Raw genomic sequence first — 16,218 nt, 5'->3', positions numbered from 1 at the left:
TTGAGCTATGATGTCTGCCTACCTACTCCATTCAGGAGCATCTGTTTCAACTTATACAGCCTTCTCTGTTCTTTCCAGCTGCTTCTTGTCCTCAGAGGTTGCATGGTCTAGATCCTGATTCCTTCTCAGCTCAGAAGACCCATCATTTCCACACATCCCCTTGATGTTGTGGGATATCCATACACTGTGCATTGTTGTGATTGGTTTAATAAAAAGCTGAACGGCCAATAGCTAGGCAGGAGAGGCATCAATAGCTAGGCGTCGGACTTCTGGGCAGACTCAGAAGGGTTGAATCTAGGAGCAAGAGACTCCAGCAAGACGTGGAGTAAGTCAGACCCACAGAATGGAGGAGGGGTAAAAAGCCACATAGCAGAATGTAGATTAATAGAAACAGGTTAATTTAAGTTATAAGAGCTAGTTGGGAACAAGTCTAAGCTAAAGGTCAGGCTTTCATAATTAATAAGTCTCCATGTCATTATTTGGATGCTGATGGTCCCAAAAGAAAGTCCAATAAAAAAAGTCCAATTATACTTTGAAGATGAGGTCAAAATGACCATCCCTTTGCCATGTTGAGGTTTCACACCTAGCTCTCTCTTCTTACCCACTTACATTAGCCACAACATCATAGTAAATGAGTATTTTGTAAAAGTACTCTTATGTGGTACAGAGTTCATTTTTAAAATTTGCAAGTTACTCAAATGTAACCACTGACTTAACATAGGTACTGCTGTAGTTTGGGATAATACTAGTATATTTCCATAAAAAGTGATGTAAGTTCATAATACATGCATTCAGTTAACATCCACCTCCTTGCACGTACTTCCTACCTTAATTTCTACAGTATATTTTTTTCTTTCTTTAATTTGCCACTTAGAAGGCACCTTCAGATAGAGTTGTAGTACCCTGTGAATTTTAACATCTCCTTCAAATGTGTCCAATTTTAATGAATGGTATTCACCTTGGATACTCAAATTTCCAGCAAGATAGGGGACAATGGTACACGAGCATGTGCAGTGGAGGCAGAAGATAGATTCAAGATGTTTCAAGTATGCAAAATCACATGCAGATGTAAAAACAGTGCATCCAGTCAAAGCGAGTTAAGAAAGCAATATATATACAGACACCCTGGATTGGAAGAACACAAATAAAATCCAACATGTAATTAACATACCGTGCTGTGACACCTGTTGCTTTCCATGATAAGAAGTCTGGGAGATCAAAGAAATGTCCCGCCTTGTCCCAGCAAGTCTCTCTCAAGTTCTGCCAAATTAAATATATATTAGAATCAATTATGAGATTTTTCCCCCCAACTCCTCTCCTCTTTCAAAAATGTTTCAAATTTTTCAAAACAAAAACAGAGCCAATAATGTTCATGAAAACATCTGTTCAAGGGCTTGTGGGAGTGTGGTATAAAAGTAGTATTTATATAGGAAAGAAAACATAGCAATTATTGATCCTTCCAAAAATGATCATAATCTCTCCTTTGTCCCCTTTTGCAACCTGGACAGGGAGAAGGCATACTCTGTGGATACACAAGCCAGCTTCTTGGAAAAGGCAAGAGGATGTAAGAGTAAGAAGTTCAACAGCTCTGCACTGGAGAGAAACTGTACTAAAGACTTAGGGAATCTAAATGTGCCTTGCCATGTAAATTCTCCACATACCAACTAGTACTAAAGGCAACTCAAAGAAGTTGCAACCTAAGCCAGCACACAGTCAAATCAAGCAACTGCTGGAACAGTTTTAGACATTTATTTTATTCTATATTGCCAAATAGCCAGATTTTTTTTCTTGCTGCTGGGCTTTTCTTTGCCCTACCAATTCTGTCTGAACAATTCACTGCTCACTTACTACTCTGCTCCTTCCCAGGACTCCTGTCCTCCTGTCCTTTGGGGTAACCCTACAACTAATCTCCAGGGTAAGTTTCCAAGATTTCCTACTTAAGGTTATGACAGTTTCCACACCTCCACACACATGATTATCAGGGTAACATGCTTCATTTCTCCTGCTCTGGAACCTCTGTGAAGTCAATAGTTTCATCGGCCTCGGTCACCAGGATACCTCTCCTCTGGCAGACTGAGTGGACTCTCAGCTGCTGAGTAGATACCCCAGAACTCTAGTCCTCTCAGGATAAGCACTTGATTAAGCCAGCAATAGACATGTGACTTAGCTAAGCTAAGCACATTTCTTCTCCCAGGGTTTTAAAATCAAAGCTGAAATGAAGCCATTCAAGTTCTGCCTGTAAATGAAACTAGATACGCGGTGAACTGGAAACGATGAAGCGTCTCGAGGTGAAGAATGTAAAGATGACAGAAAACAGAGCAAGAAAGACTACCTGTCACCCAACTCACTATGTCTTCTTCTTTCAATTATTCTTTGTTACAAGACACTAAAAAAGAATTTATCATCGGCTCGGGGTTATTTGGGGAATCTAAAGGGAGTGATGCCGGCTTCAAATGAACATATTGTACCTGTGTGGTGCAATGAAAATCTAGTGAACTACTAGATAGATTGCTTCGTTTCTCCTTCCTGTACCCTTCTGTGACTGTGACTTCTCTGAGCAATACAAAAGTGCTGGAAGTTATTACATCAATTTTACAGACACATATCTGGCTTTTAAGTATTTTTATCCTCAGATTCTGGTGTTTTCCTACTTACTGAAAATCCATGTGGAAGAACTGTCTCCAGTACATGGTTCTATTAGAATAAGGGCACTGAAAAGTCAGATGTAAAGGCCACAGTGTTACAACCATTCTGTTACCATGTTTGCGAAAGCCTCTGCTGAGGAAGAAGTGGGTCCTAAATTTTTTTTACCTATTCATACATCTTAAGATCAAATAAAACAAAACTTACCGTTTACAAAATATGCCTAACACAGCTATGAACTTTTATAACCCTGGACACTTAACAAGTCACAACCAGAAAGTAGCAGCCTTTGAAATTATGTGAGTCATACCAGTATGCCTCTTAGATATTCTCAAAAACCTATTTCCATGTGCTTTGTGGTTGCAACAGTTGGTGGTCAGGGAAAAGGCAGTCGCCTTCCTTAGTTCCAACTATGCAAGGCCAGTCACCATGCCCAACTGCCAAACCACTACAGATCAACCACTACTTCTAGTCAAAGCCAAACAATCATCCTGAGCTGAGAAAACAACTGTTTCTGTTAGGGTTTATGTAGGGTTACCAATGACCCTACATGATGAGTCTTCTGCCTGGATCCACACCAATGGCGGCTGTGGACAAAGATATTCAAGAGAACATCTCTTAGAGAGCTTCAAGGCTTTTGGCAATGTCCTGGGGTAGGAGTGAGCATTTCCTCCTGAGGTCAGACCAGCTTTATGGATCAAACCCAGAGACCTCAGTTATCCTCGGCATAGAATGAAGAACCAGAACCAACACGCTAGAAAGCATCAGGCATCTTTACAAGCAACATCATATAGACTCATCATGTTGTGTTTATGTATTTAGGAATACATATACATATATACATATAATATATGTATGTAGAAACACTTAATGAAAAAAATAAGCCATGAATTTGAAAGAAAGCAAGGAAGGATATATGAGAGGTTTTGAAGGAAGGAAATGGAAGGAAGAAATTATGTGATTATGTTATAATCTCAAAAAATAAAAGAAATTTAGAAAGAATGCACATGGTCATGGTAGAGAAATGAACAAATATTCCCTGCTTTCTCTACAAATGCAAAATCTGTGGACTGGGCCAACAAAGGGAAGGGGAAGAGTCTGAGTGACAGGGATGTGTCTGGAAGCCTGGCAATTGTTAGAGAGACTGGCTGGCTCAGAGGCTCCCATAAAATTCTCCCATTGAGCTATGGGATATAAAAGTGTTTGCCATCAATTGTCATATTTGTCCATGAAGATAGATTTTTACCTAGTTCTTCATGGAAATTTCTTTGTCCTTCATCCTCCTAGTCAGTGAAGTCCCAATCAATGACTTGCTGAATTAATTATCTTCTTGTGTTCACTGAACCTACCTCAGGACAGTGACCGCCTTGTTCCTTCCATAATGTACAACACTGTCCCTATATTCTGTCTCCCTTGATTCTTGAGGTAATTCAAAAAGGAGAAGGCAATATACAATATTCATACCTAAAGATGTAGGAACTGAGGGTTAGACTCCAAGAGCTTGTCCCTAAGTCACCCAAGGTGTCTGCTCTGAGGTGAGTGCTCATTCCTTGCATTGTGTGGCCACAGCCATCTTGGCGCCTAGCAGAGCTATGGGATTGAGGCCTTTGGAAATGTCTTGATGAAGTTTCTGCCATTCTTCACATGAGCGGAAAACAACAACAGCTCTCAACTCTTCCAAAAATATTTCAGAGATTCCCATGTCAATCTTGGGTGACTTACTTAACTTCTTTGGACTTAACCAAACCTCCATGCATGAGCAAAGGTTAGAGAGCAGAGTGCAAGCTCTCCACCCAGGTCAACTTCAGTTGTGTCTCATCAAGTAGGAGCTTCAGATGCTGAAGAGGTTAAGTCATTCTGTACTCCAGATACCAAGGAACTGACAAAAATTAGTCTTTTCAAGAAACAAAGACTCAGCAGTGATTTGGGGTGTACGAATTGGCACTCAAGGCTTTACATTCCAGCAGCAGTCTTTTGAGCTAAGCAATACATTGGTTTGAAAGCAACCAAGGAAAACAGCTCATCCCCTCTCTTTTATTACTTCATAAAACCACAGCATTTCTTGGGAAGAGGCTACTACTCAAAACTCACATAGCTTTGGGTCTCTGAAAAGGGGAGGGGCAGAAAAGTTATGCCTAAGATTCAAGACCAGGACTCAGGATAGCCTTGAAGCCTTGAGCAAAGGAGAGTCATCCTGGTCCTACTGTGGTGTCTCTAGAAGGTGTAGGGTTTCTGCTTCTTCTAAATGCTGAGGGAGATTATGGGGAACAATACAGCTATAGAAAGGGCACCAGGATGCAGGGGCTACATGAAAAAATTGGGTTTAGTTTATTATTAATTAGAAGAAATTCTATCTGGGTTATCTGTGGTATATATGAAAGGGAGGGACCAGAGCTCCCTAACTTCACATACAATAAATGATCCTGCCTGCACATTCCAAGTTCCATACTGATCATATTTTCTAGAACTACCCATGAAAAAAACAAAACTTAACCCTGACACTATATTCAAGTTTTGAAATTTGAACATGGGCTGGCAGCCCAGAGAGGTGAGATATTTCAGGAAGCCCAATCCTCAATGTCAGTCTTAACAGAAAATGATGCTGAAAACATGCAGAAGTCCAACCAATACCTTCCTGGGATGAAAGAAACTATTGTGTGTTGCAGACTCCCATCGGCAGACAGGGAGCAAACACTAACAATGCTTCAGGGCAGACAGGCAAATAAACTGGGATTTGTGGCACCAGAGGCATCTTTCTAAAAGCTAAGCTCTAACAATTCATTCCTTTGTTGAAAACGTTCAACAGCTTCTTGTGGCCTAGAGTCTAGCCACTCTCAGTCCTGAGGCTAGCTCCTGGGGCTCTATCAGACTCCAGCCCACTCATAGATTCCTAGGATTTCCTTCTAGGATCATCTTCCAGGATTCTCTGGTAACCCTCACTCTACCCTTGCTGTCTTTTTCCCCCTATGTTCCTCAACTCATTCTGCTCTTCTGGTTCCATGCCTCTGTTGGGGCTCTTGCCTCTGCATGGATTGACCTCCCCACTTGTTCTTCTTCTCAATCTTCTATCCTTGATGCAAACCCAGCTCACATGGACCTTTGCTGAGAGTCTCTATTCCATCACTGTAACTGATTATACTGATTCTACACACATCTTCCCAAATCCATCTTAAAAACAACAAACTTCTTCCAGAGGGCAAAGGACAAGTGTAACTCATAGGGGAAAACATGACAAAAAGCTTCCGGAGATGTAACAAATTTAAAGCTAGACACTGGAGCTGGAGAAAGATATGAGCAAAGGAAAGGTAATTAAAAATATGATGTATGACAATAATGTAATGAGTCTGATACCAAAGCCTGGTGAGTCAGCCTCATAACTTTATCACAGCATTTTGTGTGGTCATATATCTGTCTCTAATGACTATTCAGAGACAGGGTTCAGAAGGAAGAGGGGGCTTTGGGCCTGGGCTGGCTAACACATGCTCCACAGGAAGGAGACCTTATTTGGAACCTAAAGATTAAATAGACTTTATCTATGCTACTGCTGAAGAAAACATCCAAACATCAAAGACCTGAATTCAGTAGATAAACCCAACTAGAAAAGGATTTGTCCTGTCAATGAAAATAATTCTACTGTACAAGCTATGTATTTTCACAAGCTATATTTATAAGCACTCTCTCCTCCCTCATCTACCTTAGAGGTGTTGTACAGAAAGGTAAACTACTAATTCACACTACAGTTAACTTCTTAATCATAAGAGCATTACCATCTCATGGCAACTGACAGATTCATCAATGCTTACTTGGCCTTTGAATGTGACACTACTATGTATATTTGGAAATAAGGTTGCAGTTCAGAATCTAAGAAATATGACATCGGGCAACCCTGAGTTTGACTGCTGTCCTTACAACCTCCCAGCTGTGCTCCTTTAGAAAGATTAATCTCTCTAAAACTATTCCTTCAAATCCCATAGTACTATCACCTCTCTCAATGGATAGTATGCATATTATGTAAGTCAATAAGAGTCTCTCAATGCTGTTATACACCTTTATAGTCTTCAAAGACTTGATATTAATGCTTTTATACAATCTGTACAATCCTATAAAGCAAGGAAGCAGGAACTGCAACTTTCACTTCACAGATTATGAAACTAATGCCTGACAGGGACAACAATCACATGACAAGTGAGTGAAAAATCAGACTTTGCATCTTTAACACCCAAACAGTGCTAATTCAGCCTTCCACTTCCCCAAAAGTTTTTCATTTATTTAATGGAGAAGTGCCAGGACAGGAGAGATGCCTATCACCTAGAGGACAGAAGTATGGATCAGTGCCCTTACTATGGAGGAGCAAGGGAGCCCTGAATGTCAAGAGGCTTTGGAAACATAATGTCTTGGAGTAGACAACAATAGAGTAGGTGTGGCCATATAGGAAACTGAGAGATCAACTCAATATTTCATGCTGGATCCTCATGTCCTTCTCCCCGCTGTTTTCCTGTCTCCTTTAAGAGCCTCTTTGTTTGTGGATCTTAAAATATGGATGCTCCAAAGGGTAAAGGCCACAGCCACTTAACTTATTGTAAACATGCTCACTGGGAGAGCTCAATTAATTCTTTGACTCCAGGAAACTTCATAGTAAAACCAATTGAATCAAATTCCAACTTAAACTCTCCTCAGATGTGTCTCCTGGATATTGCACTCACCTCCCAAGATTTCAATACAGAAAACCTGTTATCTTCCCCAAAATAGCTTCCTCCTCCTTGATTTTATGTCCATTGGCCTAAGAAGTTTTTTTTCTGTTTCTGCTTCTCTGTAAATTCTTATATCCAGTTATCCTTTCTGTCCAAATCTCAGTAAATTCATGAACAGGTTTCTCTCTTTGCATCTGGGTGTAAGTCGGAGCATTTTAGAGAAACAAAACCAACCATATATGCATGTGCATAAACAGATGTATTCAGATGCATTCATCATTGAGAACTCCACTCTTGTGTTGAACACTCCATGAAACTGCATGTAAGCTGAGCTAGATGGTTTAACACTGCATGTACCTATTGCTCTAGTTTCATTTCTGTTGCTATGATAAAGTATCCTAACAAAAAGTAACACAGGGAGAAATGGTGTATTTGGCTAATGATCCCAAGTTATAGTCTATCATTTTGGGGAAGTCAAGGCTCATCATATCACATTCACAATGAGAGCAAAGAGAACAAGCATGTCCTTCCTTGCTGCTATTGCTCAGCTAGCTTTCTTCACTCATATAGTCCAGGGCCCAGCCCATGAAATGGTACCGCCCATATTCAGGGTGGGGCTCAGAACACAATTAACAATCAAGACACACACACACAGACATGTCCATAGGCCATTGTCACCTAGACAATCCTCAAATAAAACTCTCCAGGTGATTCTTGTTTACAATCAAATTGAAAATTAAAGCTAACTATCATACCTTTAATACCTGGTGAATGTCCCTATCCCTGCTTTTCCCATCAGCTATTCACTGTCTGTCCTTTTCATTACACTGAATCTCCTTAAAGACAGAACTATGGTTTTATTGCAATCTATGCCTAGGATCTAAAATTGTATATGATGCATAGATGATGAGTAATGCTAGCTGAATGAAAGAATAAGGGAATGAATGAACAGAGATGCACTAACTAAATAACAGTTTGTGGGAATGAAAATAAGGAATGAATGGATGCATGAATGAATAAGTACTGTCCTAGTTTCTGATGTTTTTTCCCCCCATTCAAGTTAATGGCTTTTCTCAGTCTGTTTCAGGAGCAGAAATATATTCTAGCCAAGCCTGACTGCCAGGAAGATAAATTCTCTTCTCCGGGTGAGTAGGTCTTTTGGAGAAGTTTCATTTTAATTGGAAAATGGATTCATTCACTTCCTGGCATGGGTTCCGGGGTCAGTGCAGAACCACTTTATGGCTGCCAAGCACCAACTGATAGAGGGGGACTGCTGTGAGAAAAGAGCTGCGTTAGACTGGAGGGCCTTAGGACATCTGAGGATAACAGGTATCATTCCCATCAAGCTCAAACACATACCCTTCTTTCCCAAAGATCCTTCCACTTGAACTTTACTCATCCTCAACCCTTAAAGGGTGGGCATTCTTAAGCACTCTGTGAGCGCTTACTTGGGGCATATACAGCCTTACTCGTTCCTTTATGCAAGAGTTAGAGTGCTCTACCATCATTTCCCACTCGGCATACACAAAGGCCATGACTGATAAGTTACTTCCTTGCTCAAGCAAAAGTGGTCAATGAGAATGTCATAACTCCACCAGCCCCACCCATGATGGAGCTACAGCTACCCGACCACGCAGAAAATATCTCTTCCAGCAATACATCTTGCATGGCTTTTCAAGGGTCCTTGAAGAAAGTAGTAAATTCTACAAGGACTTTGTGTCCAAGGTAAGACAATCCTAGCTTACATCTTTCCCCAGAATTCCTAGCACATGGCTGGGCATCAGCCAAGGCTGTCAGAATCTGTTTCATTGCCAGTATGTTTTTGGGGTGTAAATACATGATAACAACTCTAAAGATACAGGTTAATAAATTATAGTCTCTTCCTAAAAATGAGCTAAGAGTTTAGCAAGGGAGAGAGGGGTTCCTCACATAATGTGAGACTAGCAAGGGCTGTGGAGGAGATGAATGATTACTCAGTGTGTGCCAGGATGAGCACAAAAAACAGGTATAGCCTCATGGAATGAACCCAGATTACAATATCATGACTTAAACACGGCTATAAATGAAGGTCATGAGACCCATATGTATTAGGTGACTGAGAGAACAGGAGAACTATTAATAACATAATCAAGTTAAAGATAACCACACTCCAAGGATGGGAAAATGTGGTGGAACTAGCATTCAAAATAATTAATCATTTCAGAAGTGCCCCCTGTATACTAACTGTTGCTCTAGGCAGTTTACATACTTGCTTATGTGGTCCCTCAGCAGCCCTACAACAAATGCACTGTTAAGATATTCAGTAATATTACAGGACATGAAATTGAAATGAAGAGTAATTACATAGGTTGTCAAAACCAGGAACCCATGAAGTGGCATTAGAATTAAGTGTACACCCTTGCTATCCGGCTCTGGAGACTATGCCGGAACTGGGAGGTACAGCTAAAGAGGAAGTTGGAGATGATTACATTTTTTAAATCATTTACATTTTTTCCTTTATTTTTATTGTATGCATTTTGTACATCTGTGCTGCAGCATAAATGTGAAGTGACTGCAGAGTCCAGGAAATGGAAGATCCCCTAGGGCTAGAGATAAATTGGTTGTGAGATGCCATAAAGGTGCTGGAAATTGAACCTGGGTCCTCTGGAAGAGAAGCCAATGCTCTTAGCCAATAAGCTATTTCTCCAGTCCCTGATGACCAAGTCTGTCGTCGGCTAGGAAGAACAAAGACTCTGCATATGAAATACACCAGATGACAGCACACGTTTTAAAATAAAATACCTAGTTTATGAAGCATAGAATCTGTATGGCCATAAAGGAAAGACAGTGTCATGAGTAGGAGTAATAAGGTAGGAGAGGAAAGGGATCACATACAAGGTAATGTTGGATCTCATACGAAGGGAAGGTAAAAAGTGAGGAAGGGGAGGTGGAGGGGAGTACAGACCATGTCAGGGGCATGAGCAACCATGAAAAGGGCTCATTAAACCCTGAACCCATAAACAAGGAGAAGGAACTGAGAGAGGATTAGTCAGAAGGCCTTCTCCTAAAATCAGCAAGAACTCAGAAAGGGACGGGAGCCGCCATCCCTCCCTGAGGGAAGGATGGTTGTGCATACAGCTTTAGGCCAATCAGGACAAGCACCTGGTGGAGATCCCGGAAGTGAACAGTCAAGAGGAAGGAGGACCAGTTCCCACATGCATTTCTGACATAGGAAGAGGACAGAGAGCAGAGAAAAAAGAAAATGGAGGTAAAAATAGAAGATCTATAGAGAGAAAAGGAGCAAAGGAGATTAAGTAGGAAGGAGACAAAATAAAGACCAAAGCAAATGGACAAAAAGACAAAGGGAGGAATGGGTAAGGAGAAAGAACAGGTTAAGCATGAGATGTAAACAGAAGGGGAGGAAGACTAAGTGAAAAGCAATGAGAGAATGTTTAAAAAGAAAAGAAAGAAAGGAAAAGAAGAAAGTGTGAGGGCAACAGTGGGAACACAACAATGTCCTCGGTGAAAAAGACCATGGGGAGAGAAGGGCAGAAGCCTGCCTGGCTCTCAGTCTGCACAAGGTCTTTCCCTTGGATGGATGAAGTCATGTCTGACGTCACTGTCTCTGAGTCAATCACCCCTCAGAAGGTGGAAAGGACGCTATCTTGTATTCACTCCCATCCCCATGGATGAGAGGGGCTAACTCACTCCTTGTTTGCTTTTTGCCTACTCTCAAATTGTGTGGGATAAGGAGAATGTCTTGTGTGCTCAGAAAGGATGCTGCAGCCATGAGAGTATTCAAAGCACTTCCTTGGATTGCTCAGGTTCATGTCCTTGTAGTGAGGGAACTAGAAGTGAGTGGCAAACATCTGCTGGTTTTCCTCTGACTATGGCTAATGGGCAAATGGAATCTATCCCATGATGTTCCAAAAGGGAATTCAAAATACATATACAGACTTCCAAGAACCTTGACCAGCTCAGTGCTTTTTCACCTGACAGGCCTCATTTCATCTGATACCATCGAAGACTGTTGCCAAACTCCACTACTCTTAGTACTTATGACCTAACTCCAATTCATCCTCAGGACAACTCCCCTGCTCCTGAGCCCTTTGAACTATAAGCTATGCAAAACTTGAGTACAGCTTGAAACAGAACCCCAGCTCTACCACTCAGTGGCTACAGTACATGAGCCCTTCTTAGCCTATCTCACCTGCTCAAATAGGAAATGAGGGCTTCATGTTCAAATGTCTGAGGGTTATTTTGGCAATATCCTACCATAAGTTTCTAATGGGCTTTTCTTTATCTTGTTTCCAGGTCTGAAGAACAGATGTCAAAGAGGTCAAAAATCTACATTTACTTTTTACAGTGACTTGTTTGGGATCCCATTTTGCAGGATGTCATGAGTACTTCTGCTGTGGTTTGGGTAAGTGAAGAGACTTTAAGGAGTTGGGTCCTCAAAAGAGAAAGCTAGGGCATTAGCAGCTGGCTGCTAAAGGAGATATTGAGACCCAAGATTCTTCCTCTTCCTTGATTAAACAAATAAATGAATAAATAAATAATTTTTAAAAAGAGTTTATTTTAACTATGAATATTTGATGGGGGTATGCATCAGCATGCAGGTGGCTGTGGAAGCCAGAAGCACTGGGCTCCCCTGGAGCTAGAATTCCAGGCAATTGTGGGCTAGCTGACATCTGTGCTGGGAACTGAATTAAGAACCACACTTAACCACTGAACCATCTCTCCAGGCCCTCTTTTGGCCTCTTGACCACCAGGAAGTGAACAGTTTTCTCTACCACATTCCCTATATGATATGCTGCCTTACACAGGCCCCAAAGCAACGGCCACTTGGCCATAGGTTGAAACTTCCAAAAGCATAAGCCAAAATATTATATATATCTGTGTGTGTGTATGTGTGCATTATATTATATATATTAGATTAGATCTCTATATATGAAATCTATCTAATATATACTAGACAGGGTCTCACTATGTAGCTCTGGATATCCTGGAATTTGCTTGTTGTAGATCAGCCTGACCTCAAATTCACAGAAATCCTTCTGCCTCTGCCTCACAAGTGCTGTGACTAAAGGTTTAAGCCATGAATTTGTATACAAACTGAAAGATGATTAGCATACCTTTAATATTAATTCAAAAAAAGAAAGTTCTTTTAAAGTTTTTTGTTTGGAGAATAGATTTTTTTTTCTTAATGAGGGTTTATTTTGAAAATAAAAGTTTCATCCCAACATATACTAATGCCATCAAAATAAGGAAATATTCAATGACAGCTTTCCTGCTCAAATGGCTTATAGAATTTTCTAGAATATATGTGAATATCCCTTACTAATTAATGTCTCTAATTTAACCAAAATTACAACATTATTATAATAACTTTTACTATATAGTGTTAACAAGCTTATAAATTACTGGATCTACTAAAAATTACATGTGTGCACTCTTTCCTAAAAGCTGTCTGTAAAGATTATGCATAATTTTTGTCAAGGGCTTGCCTCCTGAACAATGTAAATCCCATCCCACTTCACTTTTATGTTACTTAAATGGATCCAGAAACAAGCATATCAAAAGTATATCCCAACAGTTCTCTTTCCAATAATCAACTGTTTTGCTACCACCACTGCCACAAGCAACCACTAGTTTGCTGTATCCCTTCCGATACACAATATTGCCAGGGACTCTGTTTCATAAATATGAACATCAGGGCCACAGGTGCATGAGCTGCCTAGATCCTGTAGACAATAGGAAGAAAGACTGGAGAGAAACCCTGGCCATGAACCCGAGCCCCACCTCCTAAAACCACCACCCAGCTGCTGTTTCCCAGAGCAGGGGAGGTGCTTGAGAAATACTTACATGGTGCTTCACCCTCTCTAAGGTACCTGGGCATGTCTCTGACCCCCAGTCAAGGCCAGACCACACGGCTGCATACCAAAACAACTGCAAGAGGCGTCTCTCTGATGGTCCCTAACTTTTCCCACATCTCTCTGGAGTTCACAAAATGCCAACGCTGAAGGACTCCAGAGGTCATATGCACCAGCTGTTCTCAAATTCCAAAATCATGGTGCTAGTCCATGAAGAAAAATATTTCACTCATCAGTGGTTAAGTAAAATTTAAAATAATAATAATAGTTATTTTATTAATAAAATTGTGAACATTATGGACATATACATAATTGTTTGGTAAAAAAAAAGAGAGAGAGAGAGAGAGACAATCTTCTAATGGCTTTCTTTGCTTTAACTTGGATAAGTTTCCATACTCTTCAACATATCATTACTAGGGGAAAAACTATCCATCATACAGTTTAGACCCCTTGGCACTGCCATAATAAGAAACAGGCCAGGTAGTACAGTGGAGCCCTGACTCAGGAAGCTTTATAATGACATTGAGTCTGAAAACACCAACCATTGAGACTACAAAGCCCAGAAGCCACATTGAAGCAGCTCTTTTTGGGGATGTGGCTATGGGTTCGACAGTATTTCCCACTGAGATCAGACTTTCCTTTACAGGCTCTACCCAAGTCATCGCCCCTATAGGCAGCAAGGTAACAGTATATTTCACAGGAGGCCCTGATCACTCTTGTGATTCAACCAGCAAAGCAGCCACAGTTCAATGCCCAAAGACAAGATTTAAGTGAGATCACAGATGCAGGGCCCTGGGGACTGAGAAGAGGCAAAGGACTAACTGAGCTATTCACTTGTTCTTTCTGTTTACACAAATTTGGGAAGAGCGCAAAGGAGAAGAGATGGGGTTTCTAAGAGGTTTTTACATTGTCCTGGGACTCATAAAAGAGTTTCTTGGCTGGAATTTATACAGTACAAGGAAACTTAAGACCTTACTCTCAAGTATGAGTCTCTAGATGTGAGTCAAACTTAGGATCTAAAATTTGGAAACTTCAATAGCTTTTTGTTTAAATAGTTTAAATAGTTTCTATTTACCTTAAAAATTTACATCAGACAGATGTGTTGCATGGGAAACCAAAATGCTCACGTAATGAGAAGTGGCTCTCTAATCCTCTCATCTGTAGAATACACAGAAGTACCTTGACTGATTAAAGCTAGAGCTGGACAAATTGGCCCTTGTGTCTCTTGTTTAAATCCAAGTCTTACATTCAGAAGCCCAGGCTAGGCAGACAGTGGTGCTTAGCATAAGCAAAGTCATAGGTCAAATTTCTAGCATGGGGGATGAGGGTGGCATGGGGGGTGCTGGGAAGGCTTGAAAAATATTAATAGAAAATACAAGTCTGCATTCCAGTATTAGCAAGGTAACAGATCACAACTATTTACCTATCTAATTCTTTCATCTATAGCATCTTTATCTTCAGAAACAGTACTAACATTTTCCTCATTGGATGTTCATAGGAACTAAATGAGAAAGCAGTCCATAGTGAATGAAGCCATAGGCAAGTGTTGATCATGTCTGTAGTCAAACAAGATCAACATCTTAAGCAGAATTTATTCAGTATCTTTAAAAGGTTTTTAACTTTCAGACTGCTTCACAGATGTTATGTCGAGCCTACTCAGAAAGTGCAGGATGTGCATAGGTACGGATGCTTGGATACATATAGCAAGAAAGCAACGGGTAACTGTGGGATCTGAGTGTTCACTGAAAAAATGTGTCCACTTTTCTGTATGTGTAAATTTCTATTTAAAAAAAATCTTAGGAAAGAATTGCTTTCATATCCTCTTGTTCCAGGTCCTAGAAGCAGGAGCTCACTGAGGTATAGGACAAGCCTGGCTCCCTCCTGGTCTCTCCATCAGGCTCAGTGCTTTGTATGGGGTAGTTAATGAGCAAAAATCTAAATCTGAATGAACGAATATATCCTTACATGACAGGACAAATGTTCTTATTGTGAAGGTAAGAGGTGGGATGAACCAAGATGTTCAGAGAAGTGAGGCTTACTGCTACAGAAGAATCTTCTGTTTAATTTTATTTCATTTTATATTTTGGACTCTGGCCTTCTGCCTCTTTTGCCTAAAGGAACATGCCCTGACCCTGGGCCTCTAGAATCCCAAGGTGACAGTTCATGTGCTGATGAGTAACAATACAACAACTGCTTCCTAAATGTCTTTCTGACTTCTTCCAATAGGTGTGACAAGTTTTAGTTACTATGGGAAAAGACTTTTACTAAACTAAACTAAACAAACAAACAAACCATCTGATCATGCCACATGGGCATCCAGCCATCTTTCTCTAATCTCTAGAAGTAATGGACATGCATGCACAGTTAAGAAACCAGAGAGCAAGCTAACTGGGCATGTAGTCTGAGTACTATAGTCATCAGTTTAGTGTTGCCTGGTCAACAAACATTTGCTGTGTTTCCAATGCCAAGTATTAGGTTCAGCTCTGGGGACTTAAGAGTAAGGTATGGATGGAGAGATCTGATCCCTCCTCCTAGGAAACTAAGAATCCAGCAAACCAGATGAGGAAGAAATACATAGTCACAGAAAAGCAAAACAGAGTCCAAAAGAACTTCATTGAGTCCCTTCCCTCAAACTTGATGGGAGAAAATACAGAGACCCACAGCCAAGCATTAGACAGAGACAGAGCCCAAACTGGAGATCTCCATTGGGTTCCTCCCCTTGGAGCTCAGAGAACCTCATGAAAGAGGGGGAGGAAGACATGTGGGAGCCAGAAGGGGCCAAAGATACCAGGAGAGCAGGCCCACAGATTTCAACTGGGTAGAACTCACAGGGGCCCACAGAGACGGAAACACCAATCATGGAGGCTGCATGTGCTAGGTCCTCTGCATATATGGTATGGTTGCTAACTGCCACACCTCTGGCAGTGGGAGTGGAGTTGTCTCTGGCTCTTTTGTCTGCTCTTGGGACCCTTTTCCTCCTGCTGGGTTGCCTCATCCAGTCTTAATGTGGGGATTTGTACCCAGTCTTGTAT

General features: G+C 40.9%; 1 protein-coding gene and 1 long non-coding RNA gene across 12 annotated transcripts in view; one reads left to right on the top strand and one right to left on the bottom strand.

Annotated features, from left to right (window-relative positions):
- Positions 1 to 16,218, bottom strand: part of Fggy (FGGY carbohydrate kinase domain containing) — a 404,303-nt gene that overhangs the window by 331,327 nt on the left and 56,758 nt on the right. For all 11 annotated transcript variants that reach the window (XM_076564517.1, XM_076564520.1, XM_015992861.3 and 8 more), the window contains exon 5: positions 1,172 to 1,260. In XM_076564517.1, the coding sequence (XP_076420632.1) occupies positions 1,172 to 1,260 (89 nt within the window). The remainder of the gene's footprint in view (positions 1 to 1,171; positions 1,261 to 16,218) is intronic.
- LOC121827298 (uncharacterized) lies at positions 1,839 to 11,651 on the top strand. The gene is made up of 3 exons (XR_006069508.1): positions 1,839 to 1,915; positions 8,412 to 8,479; positions 11,628 to 11,651. It is a non-coding gene; the product is annotated as an uncharacterized LOC121827298 (long non-coding RNA).

Source organism: Peromyscus maniculatus, chromosome 2 (assembly GCF_049852395.1).
Source record: "Peromyscus maniculatus bairdii isolate BWxNUB_F1_BW_parent chromosome 2, HU_Pman_BW_mat_3.1, whole genome shotgun sequence".
Lineage (NCBI taxonomy): Eukaryota > Metazoa > Chordata > Mammalia > Rodentia > Cricetidae > Peromyscus > Peromyscus maniculatus.
This window is presented reverse-complemented; position numbering and strand designations above follow the sequence as displayed.